We start from the raw sequence: 22,838 nt of genomic DNA on the forward strand, positions 1-22,838 counted from the left end.
AAAGAGCAAATTTTTGCGTAAATATAGGCACACCAATGCTAAAAGATTGCTTTCACAAGATCAGATTACCGATTTTCATATTTCTGTTCGAAAATTAATGTTTTTTTAACGGTTTAAGAAAAATGCATAAACATTTTTTAACTTAAGTATAAAAATCTGCATTCTAATCTTTTGACAGCAGTCTTATACAACTGCTTTCCATGCATTTTCGCAAAAAATTGCTGCTTCCAAGACAAAAAATAAAAAAGTTATTAAAACGTTCAATCTGTGAGAGTGCAACTTTAAAGTTTACAATTGCAAATATTTATCAGTTAAAAATTATTTATTCTGCTGCTTTGTTAGTCAATAGAGGTCCGATCCACCTTTTAAACTACAATTTGATAACAATAAAATCACATTTTAAACTTTTAATGCTTACACCCAGAGTTAGTTTAAACAATGATAGCGCAGACAGTTACGATAACTTAAACTATGTCATTCTCGTTATCATGACGCTGCTCAAGAGTGTGGTCTTGTGTTGTGGAGGAAACCAGAGTACCCAGAGAAAATCCTTTGTCTGACTTGGTAACCACTAACCAAACTTACATGAGCCCAGGCATGGAATCAAACATGGGTCGCCTTGGTGAAAAGCAAGTGCACTAAACATAGGCTAACCGGAAAACCTTTCAGATCGAAAGAGTTTATGATGTAGAAATAACATTATTTAAGAATTGCCATATGCCCCTAGTGAAATTGCCATATGCCCTTAGTGAAATTGCCATATGCCCCTAGTGAAATTGCCATATGCCCCTAGTGAAATTGCCATATACATGTACCCCTAGTGAAATTGCCATATGCCCCTAGTGAAATTGCCATATACATGTACCCCTAGTGAAATTGCCATATGCCCCTAGTGAAATTGCCATATACATGTACCCCTAGTGAAATTGCCATATGCCCCTAGTGAAATTGCCATATACATGTACCCCTAGTGAAATTGCCATATGCCCCTAGTGAAATTGCCATATACATGTACCCCTAGTGAAATTGCCATATGCCCCTAGTGAAATTGCCATATACATGTACCCCTAGTGAAATTTTGTTTTCTTATCTCCCTTTAATATGGCATGTTATAAAGTATCTTCAAAACCGTTATCAGTGCAAATGGTAAATCTAAGTATTTAGAAACTCATTTTTATATCTCTCATGTAATAACATACCTTTGCAGCTCATGGTCTGGTTCATATATTAAACTTAATTGTATTGCTTCGTAAAAGGGCAATACATGTACTTTGCATTCAATAATTTCTAAGCTAGTCCTATGATGCTTTAAACAGCATTGTACTTAATGTAAACTGGACCTTTGATGTAAAAGCATGATGCTATGCGACCACACCTTTTCCATGCTGCTCTAAGTTTAGGCTGAGACATGATATAAACAGATAATTGGATGCACTAATGGACTAACATTACATTTTCAGCCTATGAAATTGCAGAAAGGTAACATTATGTACTAGGCTTAATCACTGTCGAAAGGTCCGCCTATTGCCTCTCATCCCTTGATACACAATCCCTGCATAAGATTTTGCGTTGACAATGTTTAAGCCAATGAGGTTGTATTCTAAGACAGTTTGATGACCTGAAGTAACATTTTAATGATTAAGAAGGGCTTATTCGCTTCGCTCATTCCGCCCATTATTTATGGTTAAAATGTGAGTTATCTAACTTTTACTTATAACCATAAAAAATCTCAGAAATACAGTTGAAATAGTCCATTGATTCCAAATTTGAAAACTCAAGGGCCATAACTCAGATGTGACTGAGGCAATGTTGCTAGTTACATGGGTTACTTAACTCATCTGAGATATCATGTCCTATGATGCTTTAAACAGCATTGTACTTAATGTAAACTGGACCTTTGATGTAAAAGCATGATGCTATGCGACCACACCTTTTCCATGCTGCTCTAAGTTTAGGCTGAGACATGATATAAACAGATAATTGGATGCACTAATGGACTAACATTACATTTTCAGCCTATGAAATTGCAGAAAGGTAACATTATGTACTAGGCTTAATCACTGTCGAAAGGTCCGCCTATTGCCACTCATCCCTTGATACACAATCCCTGCATAAGATTTTGCGTTGACAATGTTTAAGACAATGAGGTTGTATTCTAAGACAGTTTGATGACCTGAAGTAACATTTTAATGATTAAGAAGGGCTTATTCGCTTCGCTCATTCCGCCCATTATTTATGGTTAAAATGTGAGTTATCTAACTTTTACTTATAACCATAAAAAATCTCAGAAATACAGTTGAAAATAGTCCATTGATTCCCAATTTGAAAACTCAAGGGCTATAACTCAGATGTGACTGAGGCAATGTTGCTAGTTACATGGGTTACTTAACTCATCCGAGATATCATGTCAAAACATATGGTATCTTCAAGAGTAGACAAGAAATGCTCAAGTTAGAGAGCGGACAATTTTATCGACGTAACCGGTGTGCACTCCCAGCACAGATGTTAAAATAAAATAAAACATTATCAGTTATCGAAAGTTCATGGTCATTAGATTGAAAATAAAAGATATTAATACATTTTAAGTGAAGCTCAACAACAACAGTTTAACATGTATTCTAATAATGTTGACCTTCATATGGTTATATTCAATGCAGGAAATAAAGGCAACAAATACTGTCAACAATTTAATAGATAAGAGTTTGAAGTTTACAATTGCAAATATTTATCAGTTAAAAATCATTTTTTCTGTAATTGTTTCAGTTGCTGTGTGTAGGAAATATGATGTAATGATAACAAGAGCTGTTCAAGGAAGTTCCTCGCAACTATTCTGCTGCTTTGTTAGTCAATAAAGGTCCGATTCACCTTTTAAACTACAATTTGATAACGATAAAATCACATTTTAAACTTTGAATGCTTACACCCAGAGTTAGTTTAAACATTTATGTATATTACAATGATAGCGAAGACAGTTATGATAACTTATACTATGTCATTCTCGTTATCACGACGCTGCACTAGAGTGTGGTCTTGTCTTGTAGAGGAAACCTGAGTACCCAGAGAAAATCCTTTGTCTGACTTGGTAACCACTAACCAAACTTAGCCTATGCCAAGAATCAAATATGGGTCGCCTTGGTGAGAAGCAAGTGCACTAACCACTGCACTAACCGGACAACCTTTCAGATCGAAAGAGTTCATGATGTAGAATAATGTCACATTATTTGAGAATTGCCGTATACTTCTTGTGAAATTTTGTTTTCTTACCTCCCTTAAATATGGCACGTCATATAGTATTTTCATAATGGTATTTTTCAAAACCGTTATCAGTGCAAATGGTAAATCTACCGTATATAAATCATATTTAGAAACTCATTTTTATATCTGTCATGTAATAACATACCTTTGCAGCTCATGGTCTGGTTCATATATTAAACCTTATTGTATTGCTTCGTAAAAGAGATTAAATGTACTTTGCATTCAATAATTTCTAAGCTAGTCCTTTAAAGCTCTGGACAGCATTGTACTTAATGTAAACTGGACCTTTGATGTAAAAGCATGATGCTATGCGACCACACCTTTCCATGCTGCTCTAAATTTAGGCTGAGACATGTTATAAACAGATAATTGGATGCGCTAATGGACAAACATTACATTTTCAGCCTATGAAATTGCAGAAAGGTAATCATTGAGTACTGGGCTTAATCAATAAGATTTTCCACTTTCACTGGTGTTAATGGTCCGCCTATTGCCACTCATCCCTTGATACACAATCCCTGCATAAGATTTTGCATTGACGATATGCAAGCCAATGAGGTTGTATTTGATTACTAAGTAACATTTTAATGATTAAGAAGGGCTCGTTTGCTTTGCTCATTCTGCCCATTTTTAATTGTTAAAATGTGAGTTATCTAACTTTTACTTATAACCATGAAAATTCTAAGAAATACAGTTGAAAATAGTCCATTTATTCCCAATTTGAATACTCAAAGGCTATAACTCAGATGTGACTGAGGCAATGTTGCTAGTTACATGGGTTACTAAACTCATCTAAGATATGTCAAAACATATGGTATCTTCAAGAGAAGAAATGCTCAAGTTAGAAGGCGGACAATATTATCGACGTAACCGGTGTGCACTCCCAGCACAGGTGTTACAATGATATGTTTAATAGTTCAAACTAGCAAAAGTTTCAATGCACAGTATTTAGGAAAAATGAACTATACTCTTGGAATTTAGACTTTATGGGTTAACACGTTATGTAACTTGAATGTACTAAAATGCTCTATTTAACCATTTATTTGTGGGCTTTTACAACTTAAACAACAATAAACTTCTGTTGGAAGTTAAGAATTTCTGATTGGGAATTTTAATTTTACATATTGGATTTTTTTTGGATTTTTTTTATATTAGGAATACAGCCCAATATCGGCTCTATTTTTAGCATTAAAAATGTCTGGAAAACAACAACAACCAATGATTCAATTAATAACACTCCTCTTAAAAGATCGTCAAGGTCCAAACAAAGCCTGTGTTTGTTTCAATCTGTATTTATTTCAAACATGACATATGTAAATTTATATAAACAATTTAATTTTTAACTGCAAAACAGTTAAAATCCTCTCATACACAACTACTGTCAACTTTATATACCTTTAAGAACATAATCTCTTAACATAAACCAAACACACTTATTACATAATAAAGTATTCAGATTAAAACCAGCTTTTAATAAGCACCGAGCTTAATTATTAAGTAGTTATACAACTTGACAAACAGACATCTGCTGAAAACAGGTAACAATCTAATATAATGAGAACATACTAGGTAAAATGTGAATGACTTAGGACTTGACGCCTTGCCCTCCTTTATCATTAAAATTTTACCTATCTGAATATGTTTTAACAATGACTTAAACCCTGTACATATCTTTCAATATCAGAAATTATTTTTTAAATAATTTGAAAAAAAGGGAACTAATTTTCAGCACACAAAATATAACACCAAACACCCTAATGCACCTACCTACCAGTATCAAGAAACTGCTGCAGACATGCTTAAAAATCACCATTGTTATACACTAGTTTTGTTGATTAAATATTTCTTAATATAACATTGATACTTCTTATATAGCCAAAGGCATTCATATAACACAAACTTTTCCATCCCAGCTGATTTTGAAGATGATCTGAAGTAAAACCAGTTATTTGCATAAAGTTTTATCACAAATTACACCTTTGTTTATATTTTTGGGAAGTTTGCCACAAAGTGTGTATACTGTATTTGGACTGCGACCTAGAATGAGACCAAAGACTTTGCAGCTGCTTGAATAATTTGATCCCGGGCTTCACAATATCACTGTTACATATCCGATCCATCCATCTGAGCAGAAATGAGTTATTTATGACAATGGTTCATTATGCACCACTCTCTTGAATTTCACACCATCGCCTCACATGCCATTGTATGCAGGCCCCTCCCCTCCCTGAGGCGTAACCCAGTTAATGTTCTGGGTGATGTCTTTGATATCACAAGTCTTGCAGTGGATGCAGTTCTGGGCGTTGATCTGGAGTCGCTTCCCGAGCCCATCCTCCGTCTCAACATACTCGTATACACCTGCAAAACACCCAGGATATTTTGACATTTAGTTTAATTATATTCATTACAACCATTCTAAAGCAAACTTATAAAACATTAGACACCTTGATGAGAAGCCACTGGTACTCCACTGCTAACTGGAGTACCATGACATTTATACATTTCTATAAACATTTGACAATAGATTTAACAAATGTCTCAAGCATCTTACCAGAATGTTTCTAACTGATGTTGCATATCAACACATTTCATTGCATACCAGCCCCTCCATGTTCAATTAAGTTTTAGGCCTTGAACTGATAATTCAGATCCAAACAAAGTATTTATTCATAGTTTGTTTCTCGTAAAATGATTGCAACTTGTTCATGTGTTAAACAATGAGAAGGTCCATACAGACAACAGTGTCAATACCTCTGCACCCCCTCACTAAATTTGTTTTTTGTTTATATTTTCTACCCCATGAATCCATTATTTAGAACATTGTTAAAGTTACCAATGTTGTTAATATAATCATTTTTAACTAAAAAATCCTTTCTAATCTTAAAATTTCAAGGACACACTTTTGATCTGTAGTATTTCTAACAAGATTTGTGACAACTGTTTCAGCTATACTTTATTTGTTTAAAACTATATGAGCTCATCATAAACTATTTCACCTGTTAGAGTTAACAATGTTGTTTATCAGGTTGTTAACTTTAACGAAGTTCTGTACAATCAGCCCCATATTATACACACTAAAGTACAAGGTAGGAAAATCTCACCAGCAGGACAAAATCGCCCCTCGGGCCCATCATAGAGGGCAAGGTTATTTTTCACGGGAACTGTATCATCCATCAATGTGAGGTGGGGTGGCTGGTCGTGGTCGTGATTCGTGCCCGTAAGAGCCACTGATGACAGGAGGTCAAAGGTTATCTGGCCATCAGGCTTTGGGTATTCTATTGGTGTACATTCTGAGGCTGGCTTGAGATGTTTATTATCAGCACCTGAAATCAGTGATAGCTAGTGTTGGATAAATGGGCTAATTTCATTATTGATAATTGGATTGTAAAGGACAACCATAGATAATGGGGCTAAATTTAAAATTGATAATCAGATTAAAACGGACAACCTTAATCTGTCTTAAAATCTGAATTAATGTGAATTTATATCAATTTTAACATATCAATTTTAACAACTACTACAAGGGGTGTTAAAAATTATGTGGTAAAGTGCTTTCATACTTTGAAACCTTAATGGAACACACTGATTTTTTTAGTATAAGGAGATCAGAATATAGCTTATTGATGCAACAAAACTAACTGCCATAAGTCTGTTATAAGAGAAAGGCAGTCTATGTTTGAACAAAGTATTAGAATGTAGTATCCAATTAGTTTAAATCTTTTATTCTTGGTTAAGATATATTTTGTAACAAATGGTTTGGCTGGAATTATTAGTCAGTAATATATCAAGACAATAAAGAATTTTTTTTATTTCTGCAACTCTTAGTATTTAATTAATAAATTCATGACCTTATTGTATTTTGTTGTACATTCATCTTGGAAACCCGAGATAGATTTTCACCCCTGTTAACTACCTAATAATTATAATAACTACTGGTACCTTTATGCTTGAGTGTCCATGGCTCCTTGCCGCGACACAATATGTAGAAGAAAGCTGTGTATGTGACCCCTCCGTACAGCCCCAGGGGGGTGTTGAAGGATGGACGGACATTCCTAACACTGTACAACTCCTTCCATACCCAACTATTCTTGAGGGTCTCCTGGTACATTGATGGGGTCTTGGCTGAAATGAACAGTATGGAACAATAGGCTAACAGGAATTAAAATAAGCACAAGCTAAAATACCAGTAAACAGTCAGAAAAAAAGCTGTCACAGTAATTGACTCATGCCCCTGAAATGTCATCCAGACCCCCATGATGGTTTACCTAAAGTGTAAGGAGTGATTAAGTTAGACTGTTAGAGGTAACCAAGTAAGTGTGATTTTGACCTTTGAGGTAGGGATGTGGGTCTTGCACGTGACACGCATCTTTATGTAACAAACCTATATGCCAAGTTATTTAAAAATCTCTCCCTGCACGACAAATCTACAACAGGTTCGCATAAAACCCGACGGATTGACGGACAATGCCTTTAATGTGTCACCGTTTACATTAAAAAAAAACTGTAAATTAGATAGCCAAAGTTTATACATGACTGTGTATGATTTCATACTTATGAATAAAGGGCCACCTTATCAACACATGCATCATATGATTGCTTTTTCGAAGCAATATTTTTGAGAAATCATAATATCAATGTAAAAGCATTTGTCTTTTTATGTAAGTTTTTTTATTTTGCAAGGATAATGCTCTGTTTAATATGTGACATTCACTCAATATTTTATTGAGATTTTTTATCTTAATATATTTTGTTGAATGTTTTTTGACTAGATGACACTTATATTATTAAATATATCAAAATAACCTACAAAGATCTTATGACACTGTTTGCAATCTAAGTTGTTAACATAACAGCCAATAGAGTACTCATGCAAATGAATATCTCACCCTGTAAAGTGTCAGCCTGGTTCTCCTCTTTAAGGTTCTCAAATATCGACTCTGCAGCCAGCATGCCACTCTTCATGGCAAGGTGGGTGCCCTTGACCTTGGGCACATTCAGGAAGCCCGCAGAACACCCGATCACACAGCCGCCTGGGAAGGTCAGGTCCGGGATAGACTGTAACAGTCCAGAAAAGGTAAATGGTGGATAAAAACTAAGTCTATGGGCGCTGGGAACTCATCGACTTTTAATGTATAAAATCAAACTAAAGCAATTTCCTTTCAGAAAAAAAAGTGCTGCTTTTTTTCTCAAGTTATATAAGTTTAAGCTGGAAAAGAATGTTGAAGTCGACTGATACTAATAATTGTACTTTGTAATTAAACCAAGTTAATTAAATTTCACAGCTGTACATTTTCAAGAGAGCCAGTCACACTCAAACAGAAAAGAACTACATTAAGTTCCATTTATTCATGATAGGAGAATTTTGACTTTAAAATACATCATATCATTCAAGTAATTACATACAACTGACAGCTACTTATTCATTTATACTTATTTCTTTTAGCTTGATTGGAACAAAAGCCAAAACCTTATTACTCTTACTCTTACAATGGCACTCGAGTCAGGTTGCTCGGTCAGCATTTTCTTTCAATTCACAATTCAAAAAAGTATACTTGTTTACCAAAAATTGAACTAAAAAAAAAATCAACTCTTGTCAGCTAGCATAATTATGTCTTAACTCATATTCTCTGAAAATTCTTCAAACCAAGGATCTTATAGGGGGCTTTGCTCTGTTTCTTTGTTTGAGAGTACCATGGTAAATTCACACTTTTAGGCATTTTGTCCCTGGATTTACAATTCACAGGATGCTATCTCCATTCACAAAATGGTATAAAAACACTGTTGGTAGAAACCCAGTACCGGTGTCTATATTGAGAAGCCCCCTGATGGTAATCTTACCCACACACAATCTCTTAGGTGAGAAGCAGATACTTATAACACTAGACCAGTTCACACCCTTATGAATCTTGTTTAATAATAACAAACACTCACACTCCACATTTTGCATTTCCACTCACCTGGTAACCGCCTTCATTGAGTGCCCGCGCCCCGTAGCCTATCCGGCTACCTCCCTTAAATGTGTCAATGACGGCCGGGTGAGTCTTCCAGCGCTGAAGTTCCTGGAAGGGGCTCAAGTACGGGTTCTCATAATCAAGACCAACCTGTGAAAGGGATAATACTCCTGTTTTAGTGACTAATTCTAAAATCTGCTTGAATGATTTACTGGTTTTAATACATTTTCAAGCCCATAGTGAGACTGTAAACTATCATTATAAAAGCCCATAGTAAGAATTATCATTATACAGCTTATAGTGATAACTAGTACCTTACACTATCATTATAAAGTGACTTACAAGTTATCATTATAATGTGACTTACACTATCATTAGAAAGCCCACAGTGGTAATTTGTAACTAACACTGTCATTATAAAGCTAACAGTGATATTAAGTAGCTAACACTGTAATTATAGAGCGTTCAGTGATAACTTGTAACTTACACTGTCATTATAAAGCTCACAATGAATATAGTTACTTACACTGTCAGGTTTCAGTGATAACTAGTAACTATACCATTATAAAGCTAACAGTGATAAGTGGTAACTAACTCTGTCATTATAGAGCTTTCAGTTAAAGCTAAAAGTGATAACTCATAGCTTATACCATTACAAATCTTGATAACTAGTAACTTACACTGTCATTATATAGCTTACAGCGATAACTAGTAACTTACACTGTCATTATATAGCTTACAGCGATAACTAGTAACTTACACTGTCATTATATAACTAACAGCGATAAATAGTAACCTACACTGTCATTTTATAGCTTACAGCGATAACTAGTAACTTACACTGTCATTTTATAGCTTACAGCGATAACTAGTAACTCACACTGTCATTTTATAGCTTACAGCGACAACTAGTAACTCACACTGTCATTTTATAGCTTACAGCGACAACTAGTAACTCACACTGTCATTTTATAGCTTACAGCGATAACTAGTAACTTACACTGTCATTTTATAGCTTACAGCGATAACTAGTAACTCACACTGTCATTTTATAGCTTACAGCGACAACTAGTAACTCACACTGTCATTTTATAGCTTACAGCGACAACAAGTAACTCACACTGTCATTTTATAGCTTACAGCGATAACTAGTAACTTACACTGTCATTTTATAGCTTACAGCGATAACTAGTAACTTACACTGTCATTTTATAGCTTACAGCGATAACTAGTAACTCACACTGTCATTTTATAGCTTACAGCGATAACTAGTAACTTACACTGTCATTTTAAAGCTTACAGCGATAACTAGTAACTTACACTGTCATTTTATAGCTTACAGCGATAACTAGTAACTTACACTGTCATTTTATAGCTTACAGCGATAACTAGTAACTTACACTGTCATTATACAGCTTACAGCGATAACTAGTAACTTACACTGTCATTATACAGCTTATAGCGATAACTAGTAACTTACACTGTCATTATATAGCTTACAGCAATAACTAGTAACTTACACTGTCATTATATAGCTTACAGCAATAACTAGTAACTTACACTGTCAATATATAGCTTACAGCAATAATTAGTAACTTACACTGTCATTATATAGCTAACAGTGATAACTAGTAACTTACACTGTCATTTTATAGCTTACAGTGATAACTAATAGCTTATACCATTATAAATCTTACAGCGATAACTAGTAACTTATACCATTATAAAGCGTAAAATGATAACTAGTAACTTACACTATCATTTTATAGCTTACAGCGAAAACTAGTAACTTACACTGTCATTATATAGCTTACAGTGATAACTAGTAACTTACACTGTCATTTTATAGCTTACAGTGATAACTAGTAACTTACAATGTCATTATATAGCTTACAGCAATAACTAGTAACTTACACTGTCATTATATAGCTTACAGCAATAACTAGTAACTTACACTGTCATTTTATAGCTTACAGTGATAACTAGTAACTTACACTGTCATTTTATAGCTTACAGTGATAACTTGTAACTTACACTGTCATTTTATAGCTTACAGTGATAACTAATAGCTTATACCATTATACATCTTACAGCGATAACTAGTAACTTATACCATTATAAAGCGTACAATGATAACTAGTAACTTACACCTTCATTTTATAGCTTACAGCAATAACTAGTAACTTACACTGTCATTATATAGCTTACAGCAATAACTAGTAACTTACACTGTTATAAAGCGTACAGTAATAACTAGCAACTTACACTATCATTATATAGCTTACAGCAATAACGAGTAACTTACACTGTTATAAAGCGTACAGTGATAACTAGCAACTTACACTGTTATAAAGCGTACAGTAATAACTAGTAACTTACACTGTTATAAAGCGTACAGTAATAACTAGCAACTTACACTATCATTAAAACTAAAACCTGAGTCAACAATATGTGTATGTGCCGTTTTGCACTCATAACCACATTATACTGTTTACTATGTACACTTGTTCACAATATGAAGTAACTGATTAGATAACAACATGAATTCATGCACATTCATCATAACCACTTAACTAAACAACTCCTTTATGCATTACATACTTCAAAAAAATTAATTTATTCATAATCATCTCCTTGTTAGATTCATTACATTTATGAAACCGAAGTATATTAATTGACAAACAATTTAAAATTAACTTGTTTATGGCTCATTTCAAATGAAATGCATGATCATGATGTGGTGCGTGTTCAAATGTCAATGAGGGAAAAAGAAAACAATGTCAAAAAGAACAAGTGATTATCATACCACAAGACCAACAGCTACAAGTGGGCCATCATCCAGGTGATACATGAATGTGCCTCCATAAGTGTTCTTGTCCTGAAAAGTAGCACAATTACTATACATAAATTCCAAGTGACAAAACAAAGCTGTTTTTGCTTTAAATATCAGCACTGTTTTTTAGTACTAATCTTAAGTAAATGAAAAAATATAGATAATAGCTTATTGTTTTAACATTAATCATAAGTGATTTGACAATTGACAAAAACTGCCTTGTTAACTGGCATTTTTTAAAGATCTAGAGTAACATGCATATAAATATAAACATTCCATGTACTTTTACCTATAATCTCTATATAGGCTGTATCTTTAAAGATGATGATTACATATGGAACCAAAAACACATGCAAATATTGCGCTTGTAACTTGTGTCCTCTAATATTTTTTTAACTTGCGCAATGATTCAGCTATGATGCAAATATTAAAAACATTGTAAATGACTTTTAGTATTTTGATGAATATGTAATCTCTCTTAAAATTGTGCTTTACCAACAAAAAAACTTTGATTCAAAATGCAGTCTAGTTTTTTCCTAATTTACTATTTTCTCCTAATTTACTATTGTTAAAATATAGAAGTATTTTGCTTCATCATACTAACAAAGATTTATTTAAAAGTACTGATAGTCAACGACTACCAGTACTTAACCTCCAGTTTACGTGTTATCAATGAGAGACAACTCACAAAGGGCCATCCAATAGTGTGCATGACATATCCTGGCTGGTGTTTGGCCGGGTCGATCTCCCAGAGCTCCTTCACCCCGATACCGTATGTCATAGGCTGGCAGTTCTCACGCATGTTGAACTTCTTGTACAGGTCTTTGGTCAGAGAACCGTGGCAACCCTCGCCGAGAATGGTCATCTTGGCGTGGAGCTCCATACCTCGCTCAAATGTCTCCTGAAATGTTTTATAAGAGTCATTTTCATCAAGACAAAAAAATGAAATGGTGTTTTGATTACATAATGTGTTATTGGACTTCAGTTAATAAAATGTAATTCTATAACATTGTAAAATAAATAAAATAAGAGTTTACTCCAAGCAGATGCCAACATTCGTTCAAATTTCTTATTTGATCAAGGAGCATTACTAAACAAAAATTTCATTTAAAGTATTGAAACTTTCTTCACATCTCAACATAGAGGATAACTGTTTGTTTCAGTGTAAGATCGTAAAATATTTCACAGAGTGAGCAACAAAACTTATATTTCACGAGTGGCATAGACAAGTGAGAAATATCCACTTTTGGTGCTCACGAGGTTCAAAGTTATTTAAAAACTTGCCAATTTGTTTGCATACGTAATGTCATTTTGTAAATGACACCATTGAAATTATGTTCCAGCCATGTGGGCGCTGACATTTGATATGGAACCGAGAGCGAGCTTAAATTTCAAAACAATGAAAAATATCAAATTGATATATTCACTGTTTAAAACAGTGAAATATCAATTTTATATCACTGATAAATCTATGAGCCACTGGAAAGCATCATTGTAATACATTGTTATTGTGAACATTGTGTACCAAAGTTAATGTTTATATCAAATAATGGTCAATATTGATGATTATTCACAACATGGACAACACCAAGGCACTGACAATACTTATTCCCTTCAAAACACAAACAAGCTAAAATTACTTGTCTATGTCACAGAAGAGATTCAATATAGACTGTAACCTGGTTCCTTACCTTTGGTGAACCATCCCTGTGTATTCCAACATCATTTGTAGCTATTCCTTTTACACTGCCATCTTCGTTATACAGAATCTGAAACATCACAACATAATTGGATACAGTCATTAGCTTCTATCAAAAATCATAAACAATAAATAATAAATACTTAAAACTCTTTATAACAAAAGAAAAACTGCTCATGGTTTTTATTCTTTACCGGTAATCTTGTACCAGTGTTTGAAATTAGAACCAGCCACAAGCTCACAGTCTTCGAAATTAGACTTTTGGATGAACAAGCCCGAATTCTTATACTATTGCATGGAATCATATTTTTGAACAAGCCCTGCTATATAAAATTCAGAATTTGAGCAAGCCTGGGTGTCATTTTATCAGTGCAGGGCTTGCGGGCTTGTGCTTATTTCGACCACTGAGCTCAGGTTTGTCAAGTTAAAAAAAAATATTGGTATAGATTCAAGCTTGTTGGAGGTACTCCCATTAATGTTATTGCAATGTTTATTTTGATTATTTGACTGTTTTGACCGATTTGCCACTCTCTTTTTTTTATTCAATACGGCAGAGGCCTATGTTCAGTATGAGGTAACCTTACTGGCGGCACAGCCTGGATACAGCTCCACACCAAGTTGTTCAACCTGCTCCCCAAGCCAGCGTACAAAGTGACCCAGTCTAACAATATAGTTACCCTGGTTAACATTTATACATAAATGACCTTACCTCATTGGCTGCACAGCCGGATACAGCTCCACACCCAGTTTTTCAGCCTGCTCCAAAACGAGCACACCAAGTGTCCCAGTCTCAATATGTAGTTACTATAATTACCATATATATACATGTCTGAGCTTACCTCACTGGCGGCACAGCCCAGATACAGCTCCACACCTCTTTTTCCTGCCTGCTCTCCAAGCCAGTTTGCAAAATGAACCAGTCTCATAATGTAGTTATAATGGTTACCATATATACATATAGTAACTTACATCACTGGCAGCACAGCCAGGATACAGCTCTACTCCAAGTTGTTCAGCCTGCTCCAAAGCCAGCGTACAAAGTGACCCAGTCTTACAATGTAGTAACCATGGTTACCATATATACAAGTATGAGCTTACCTCACGGGCAGCACAGCCCGGATACAGCTCCACACCCAGTTGTTCAGCCTGCTCCCCAAGCCAGTGTATGAAGTGACTCAATCTCATAATGTAGTAACCATGGTTACCATTTATACAAGTATGAGCTTACCTCACTGGCGGCACAACCTGGATACAGCTCCACACCCAGTTGTTCAGCCTGCTCCCCAAGCCAGTGTATGAAGTGACTCAATCTCATAATGTAGTAACCATGGTTACCATATATACAAGTATGAGCTTACCTCACGGGCAGCACAACCTGGATACAGCTCCACACCCAGTTGTTCAGCCTGCTCCCCAAGCCAGTGTACAAAGTGACCCAATCTCATTATTTAGTTACAATGGTTACCATATATACAAGTATGGGCTTACCTCACTGGCGGCACAGCCTGGATACAGCTCCACACCCAATTGTTCAGCCTGCTCCCCAAGCCAGCGTACAAAGTGTCCCAGTCTTACAATGTAGTTACCATGGTTGTTCATCGGCTGACCTACAAAACATTGGTTTTAGTTTCACAGACAAGTAAAATTAAAAGCTCATTAGATAAATATATTTTTACTAAAAGAAAGATTTTGTAATGATTGAAACTTTTTTTATCCTCTCAGTTTAACAAAGCTTTCTAGCAAAATCATGGGACTTGCTAAAATATGCTTACAAATTTTATGGGCATTTGTACCAAGTTTCATATCAATATCTTTAAAACGATTCACCCATGAAAACAACAGTGCAGATCCACAAAGGTTATGTCCAAACCTAAGGCCCCAATTGCTCAAAATATTCATATATCTTATTGAGTCAAATTATTTGTTTTAACTTGATTTCATAAACCCAAACCTACTTTATCATGGTCATCTTTAAAATTATTGTTGCTAAAAATCTCAAATGTATAAATAAAGGGAAAATACCTCAATTTACACCAAACAAAATGAGCTTAGCTTTTTCATTTCTAAGGGACTTTAGTTCTAAGATTGATCAAGATATCTAAGGGCCCGACTTAAAAAGATGACAACTATGTGTACGTACCAGGAACCATTGGAATTGGAATGCTGCCAGTTTTTGTAAGAAACTTGAAGGAATCTTTTGTCACAGGTGTGTTGAGGGGTGCCTACAACAATCAGAAATACAAACATGTAATAACATTTCTCTTTTATATAGATTTATCGTGCAGAGATTTGTATAAATTCCATCTAAGAATCAATTACCAATCATTATTCATTAGCAGATATAGCTGTTACTAATTTTTACCATAGATAGTACCCAGTTTATTTCTTTTACTCTCCCCAGAATGGGATAAAAATTAGGGCATGCATATTGTAGATCATAATATGGACTTGGAATAAATTGTTTCAGTTTTTTTATATCCCTCTGTTATTAACATAGTATTCAAAGGTTATACCTGATTTTTTTTCTTATAATTGAATTCCAGCAATATTATCTATCCTAGCGTTTTATCTACAGTTATATTACCATATTATACTATGTATAGGATGCTAGCATATATAGGACGCAGGCAAAAAAAAAGGGTGAGAAAACGGGTAAAAACCCTTAATACAAAAGATAGGACGCAGCGGAAAAATGTCAAAATGGAGCCGAAAAATTAAGGTAGGTGAGGCATTTATAACATATATCAAATCAAAAACAATTAATTTGTTATTAGGCCTATTTCGATATCTTTCTTGTGTAATTCGGTAATTATCCGTATTTCGGTGATTTAACGTATTTCGTATTTTTTGGGGGATAGTGAAAACGGTAGATAAAATAATGTTTGTAGTACTGCGATAACAAACGCAACTGTCATTTACCTCTCTTTCTTTCCAATCAGGGAAGAGTTCATCCAGAGCCTTTGTTTCAATAACAGCACCAGACAGGATATGTCCACCTTAAAAATACCAAATTAAATGAGACCTTAGAAGTATGATCTTATTCATAATTAAAAATAACCATAACTTATTAACTATGAACAATAACTTTAACCTGTTTTTCCAAGTAGAAAATTGGCCTAATATAGACAATTCAGGATTGTATAATAAAAAAGATTGATTAAATGAACAATGAAAAATGCAATTCAGTTGTTCTAATATCTAGTGCTTTGGGTTTCACTTTTAAACCAATTGATATTTCCGAACTGCAATCAGTATGTATCTTGTGAAGATGTTGTTCTTTGATAGTTCCTCATAACCTCACCTCCAGTTAAAGTGATACTCATATTTAAAATCAATACATACACATGTATAACAAACATAAATTTTAGTTAAAGGTTATCACTCAAAATTTATGAGTGATAAACCTTTAACTACCAGTATTTACTAAATAATGCATTTATGGAAAATATTAATTACTGATAACAAGATTGTAACCATGTATTTAATAGCTGAAAATGCACAAATATTAAATGACTTGTGGGTCCTCGAAGATATACAGTGATCAACTATTGTCTCATAAGGTAGAATACCATGTTTTCTTTCAAATTAAACACAGTATTTTTCATAAGAACCATTGTTTTCGATATTTAATCATCCTTTCCAATAAAATTAAAACAATTGTGGTACATCTTATTTGGGAGTAAGAGTGCATCCTTAAGTTTCTAGGGACCTTCAATGCTACTCAACTTACCCATTTCTGCAGCCTTCTCCACGACCGTGACCCTCATTTCCTTTCCCTGATCGTTAGCAAGCTGTTTGAGACGGCAGGCTGCACTCAGTCCTGCTGGGCCTCCACCCACAATGACCACATCCACCTCGTCAACATAACGCTCCATTTCTATGTCTGATGGATAGAAATAATTGAATGTACACCATTTCAAGGATAGCTGAAGCTTTTGCATCTATGCCTCAAATTTATAACTACTTGTGTGTTATAAAAATGTTAAATGTATCATATCCTATATGTTAACATATACATATAGGGTTTTAACTACAATTTTAAAAAGGACAGGGTGCTGCAAAAAGGAACAGAGTGCCAGGGAGAAAAGGGTACATTGTATACAACTGTAAATAATTTAAACATTATGAATTTGAAAGAAAATGTTAAGAATTTTGTTTAATTAAATTAAGTAATATCATGTTTTAACTGCCAAAAATTTATATATGTATTGACAATTATATTATAAGTTTTAATCAAAACAAAATAAAGATTTGACAGTTTTTGTCATTTAATTCCATAAAGGCAGAAGGGTGTCAATGCTGATCACCATGAGGGCAAAAGGCTGCTACCATAAAAATACAGGATGCAGCACCCGTCCATAAACCCTTATACATAGCAAAAAATCTTTAATCCCTTCCATAAATCTTTAGTCAACACCCTAATACAAAGCAAAAATTTCTTTAAGTTAACTTGTCTACAATTCCGTGTTTATTTCCAGTTTTTTTTTAATGGGGCCAGGGCCTTCAGATTTGTGAAAATAGCGACAATATGCCCTTGATATTCTGTAAAAAAGCTTAATTAATGAAATCGCCATAGACTGACCATTTCTAATAAATGAGTAAATGTATGAACTCCACAGAGGTATGTTACCTTTCCATCTAGGATCGTTCTCCCTGGGTTTGACAGTGTAATGTGTGGTGATCTGTGGAAAGCAGGAGTCGGGAAACTGCGACATCTGCCTGGCCTGACATTGCTGAAGGGCTGTTATCACTGGAAATAAGAGTTGAAATTAAGTTTGCTCAATAATTGAATTCATCTTTATAGCCATTTTTTGAATTTGTTATTGTCTACCAAACATGGATATTTACTAGGGATGCAAACGAATGGCAAAATTGATATTCGAATATTCGGTAATTCTTTCGATCGAATATTCGATTACCAAAATTTTAGAACATGAAGTAAACTACTATTATTATTTGCTGCAGTAATAGCCGGTGCATTTTTACTTTACTTTATCGTAGCCAGTGCGCGCAGCGGACCCTGATTTCCCTTAATGAGTCTTTGAAAATATCCATTTTCAGGACGAAAAAAGCAATACATTATAAACAGACAAACAATAAAATCGAATAATTTCAATTCCGCTGTGAAATTAGATGGATTCCTAGTCAAATATTGTTTTGCGTCAATATAGGGTCTTTCCGTAATAGCCTCGTTCTGAGATTGACCTCTAAACTGACTAAGTATAACTATGGAAAACTCTGGAAAACGCAAACCAACTCGGGAACTAGTAAAATAATAAAATGAAAACATAAGTGGATTTGACTCATCTATTGTACAACTATAGAGGAAATATATCCTAAAACACTATACAGTCAAAACTCGATGGCTCAATATTCTAGGGACCGGCCAAAGTACTTCGAGCCTGGAGAATATCGAGCCAAGCGGGATTGCTTACAGAATGTTATTTTTTCATTTGTTACATAAAGTCTTATTTACCTCGTTTGTTATTGGCTACGCTATCTACGCAAGAGAAGGAAGAGTATTTATTGGGCATAGTTAGGCATCCTAAATTTCGTAATATGACTTATTCGATTATTAAAAAATATCGTTTTATTTTTTTATTTATAATAAAAATACATTTATGCGAAAACAAGCAATTGTAAAAAGTGGGTAACACAAACATACCTTAAAAGTTATTTCAAAATGCATAGTTATTTAGGGATGGATAACAATTGGAGACAGAACTTAAAGTGATGGCATGTTTATTCAAACTGTTAAACCATTTAAATTCGATAATAATTATAATATCAGTCAAGCAATTTTAATCGATTAGCGCCTTGTGCTAAATGAAGCCAATCAAACAAATCAAGGTGTGAGATTCTTAACTGAACCCGCGAAAATGACATCGACCCAAGCAAACGAATCAAAGTGTGAAATTCTTGTTTGGGACCGCGAAAACGACTTCGAGCGTGGAGAAATATCGACCCTCAAGATATCGAGCCATCCAATCGAAATTTATATGAGAGTAAATAAAAATCGGTCCTTTTAATTAGGTTCGAGCCAACGAGGATATCGAGCCATGAGATATCGAGCCAACGAGTTTCGACTGTACTATACATTTACATTTCAAAGCACGAGCATTGTATCGAAGCTTGGACACAGTTTAAAGCACGCATACGTAACAACATAATTCTCATCATCACGGCGATTTGCGCAGATTAATTTGCAGCCATGACAACATATTGGTTCTTAAGCCGATTCCTAGCCAGTAATTTAAAAGTAGGGGGACTTTTTATAGTACCCGACGATATGTCCCTAAATGACATGATTATGACCCGTGTTTAGTGGATTGTCATCACATTCACACCTCTGGCAGTAAAGGCCAATCGTTGTAAATACATGACAAACGAACTTTATAAACAACAATAGTGTTGTAGGCAAAAGTGTTTTTATTCTCTTTATTGAACTTTTTTTTCGAATATTCGAATACAGATTTTGACATTCGAATACCAAACGTTTGATTGAATATTCGAATATTCGTTTGCATCCCTAATATTTACATCTTTATTGTAAATTATAATACAACAATAGGATGACGGTGATTCAATCTGTATTTTGATCTGGGCTATTGTATTCACAAGCCAGGTGAAATCAGTATCTGCAAAATTCAAGGAGAGTCAAATATGACATTCTGGATCAAAATGCAGTACCAATAACCCTTTTATATATTACTGGTGAAATCACTTAAAGGGCAAATGTACGGCTGAATTGCATTATTTAGGGTGATATATGGACTACCATATTTTGCGATATGTATTGCATATAGGTTTATGATAGGTATATATATAATAAAAATATCTATGCTTCATGTGCATACAAGGGGTGGGATGGGGAGAATGTCCCCTCCAGTCGAGATTTTTTTCAGTTTTAAGCATTGAAAGACTCGATTTCCAGTGAGTTCAGGTTTTATTTTCATGTTTAATCTTAACCTTTCTTCGGTTAAAATAACATTAAGAGCAACAGCGACATGTTAATTATTGCGCAATCTTAAATTATTATAAACGCCAGTATTTATTTACTTTTAAATATATATATGCGCAGTCTCACAATGTATGTTAAATAACAAATAAGCACAGTTTACTTCTTCATAGTGAAGCCACGAGTGACTTTGGAACCATTGGGAGTTGAATGCCCCCCGTGTTCAGTTTTTTCAAGTGCCAAAAGATGTCTTTGGAAATTTAAAACTTTTAGGCAGATTTGGAACGTCCATTTGAAAGTCAAACTTTAATGTGACGAGTTTGAACAAATACATATTCCTGGCTTCTTCCACTTACCCGTCTTTAATAAACTGCCGCCTGTTTTCACGCCATTCACACGCCAATATGCTAGATGTTCACCATCTATCTAACCTTTTTTAAACAGTCAGACTTTTGACAATTTTTGATATGGCAAATCCTTCACATAGTAAATAGGGATAAGCAGAATCCCTTAATGAACATGTATTATTCTAGGGGTCGTCATTAAATTCTAGTATAAAAAGGATATATAACTAAAAAAAGGTAACTTTATAACGCATATACTGGCTGACTTTCCAAATCTGGTTTTACTTCGTAGTGGTATGACTCATGTTATCATACTGAACCAGCCCGAAAGCAAGATATAACTTATAAGCAGATATCTGAGATAACTACCTACCTTGTGTCTACCTTGTGTCTTCTAGGAAAATGTTTAGCGCTTTAGGCTGGTTGATCCCTTAGACTGTGTCGGGTCAACTCGGCCCAATTACCTTTTCGGCCTGGTCCAAATCGGCCTAGTCCTTTTCGGCCTACTTTTGAAAGGAAAGTGTCTACGGTATTAAGTTGTTCACACCTAAGTTGGCGCAATTATTTAGAGTCGTGCAAGTGTGAGAGTGTTTAAATGAACGCGGACAACACCTTAAATAATTGAAAATTTCAAAGGATGTTAATGATGTTTTTAAACTAATTAAAGCTAATTATTTTACCTAATTACTGAACAGTAGTACTTAGTCAAGTTAGCAGTTGATGGCGGTGATTTGGATCGTGGATCCTCCAAGAGATTGACGCAGATGGACAAGTCAATCAACGAATGCTGGGAACAGTATTTGGAAGGAACACTAAAAACATCACAGTTCCTCCAAACTGTTGGAGGGATTTATGGTGTAAGGATGTGATGTGATGATGACATTTGCAGATTTTGTAGAGATCAACAATAATTGTTATGTTTTATTATTTAATGTGTGTTGGTTGCAGTAGAGTATATTAGATTCGGAAATAAATATTTCAATACATCATATTTCTCATTCTTTCTGATTCCATTTTGTCTCTAGAGGAAATAGAGTGTCTGAAAAAATATATACAACATTACTGTCGTCTAATATACATATTCACAAAAGAATATGAGTATAATAATAACAATACAAAAAGTAGGCTGAAATGGACCAGTCAGAAATGGTAACACAGCCAATTTGGACCAGGCCGAAAAGGTAATTGGGCCGAGTTGACTCGGATTCCCTTTAGACTACTTCTGTGCAAATCTCCACTCTGGTCTGATTGTTTATCAATGAAAATATTGATGAATTCACTCCGGTCTGATTGTTTACTGATGAATTTATTGATGATTTTAATACACATCACTTAGATCAAAACGTTTGTGTGCCCATAACTTATCCAGTTGTGATTTAAAACAGCTGAGTGTGATAAATTATTCCACCTCAGACTCTTGCATATTTTGAGACAGTCACATATCCTTTTGGAAATAAATTTAAGAGTTTTTCTTCAAAATTAAGATAGACTTCTCTCAACAATTGTCCATATTTAATAATAATAACACTACATTGTTTATGTAAGTCATCGTTACACATACTGACCTTGGCTGTCAACATTTTAGATCCCCAATAACTTCGTTTTCTTAATGATTCAAGAGACATTCACAAATCAAAATTGAAGAAAAATATATCAAACATCCATTTATGCTCAATAATAATATCAGTACTATCAAAAAGACACAAAAATCTTACCCGATCGTCTGCAATATTTGAGGTGCCGCAACATAGAAGCCATCTTGTTTTCTAAAAACCTACACTGCAAAGTCCTTTTAAAT

The 22,838-nt window shown here is 34.4% G+C and overlaps 1 protein-coding gene across 1 annotated transcript; it reads right to left on the reverse strand.

Annotated features, from left to right (window-relative positions):
- Nucleotides 1-4,531: 4,531 nt before the first annotated feature.
- On the reverse strand, nt 4,532-22,807 carry LOC128229298 (electron transfer flavoprotein-ubiquinone oxidoreductase, mitochondrial-like). Its single transcript, XM_052941137.1, has 14 exons — nt 22,756-22,807; nt 18,369-18,488; nt 17,469-17,621; nt 16,658-16,734; nt 15,879-15,960; nt 15,227-15,345; nt 13,731-13,808; nt 12,728-12,940; nt 12,013-12,084; nt 9,213-9,356; nt 8,142-8,310; nt 7,195-7,377; nt 6,357-6,578; nt 4,532-5,613 (listed from the first exon to the last, which is right to left on the reverse strand). Exons 1-14 carry the CDS (start codon nt 22,796-22,798, stop codon nt 5,450-5,452), a joined length of 1,839 nt encoding a protein of 612 aa, XP_052797097.1. The 5' UTR covers nt 22,799-22,807; the 3' UTR covers nt 4,532-5,449.
- Nucleotides 22,808-22,838: the final 31 nt, after the last annotated feature.

The sequence above is a fragment of the Mya arenaria genome, chromosome 3 (genome assembly GCF_026914265.1).
Source record: "Mya arenaria isolate MELC-2E11 chromosome 3, ASM2691426v1".
NCBI classification, from domain to species: Eukaryota; Metazoa; Mollusca; class Bivalvia; order Myida; family Myidae; genus Mya; species Mya arenaria.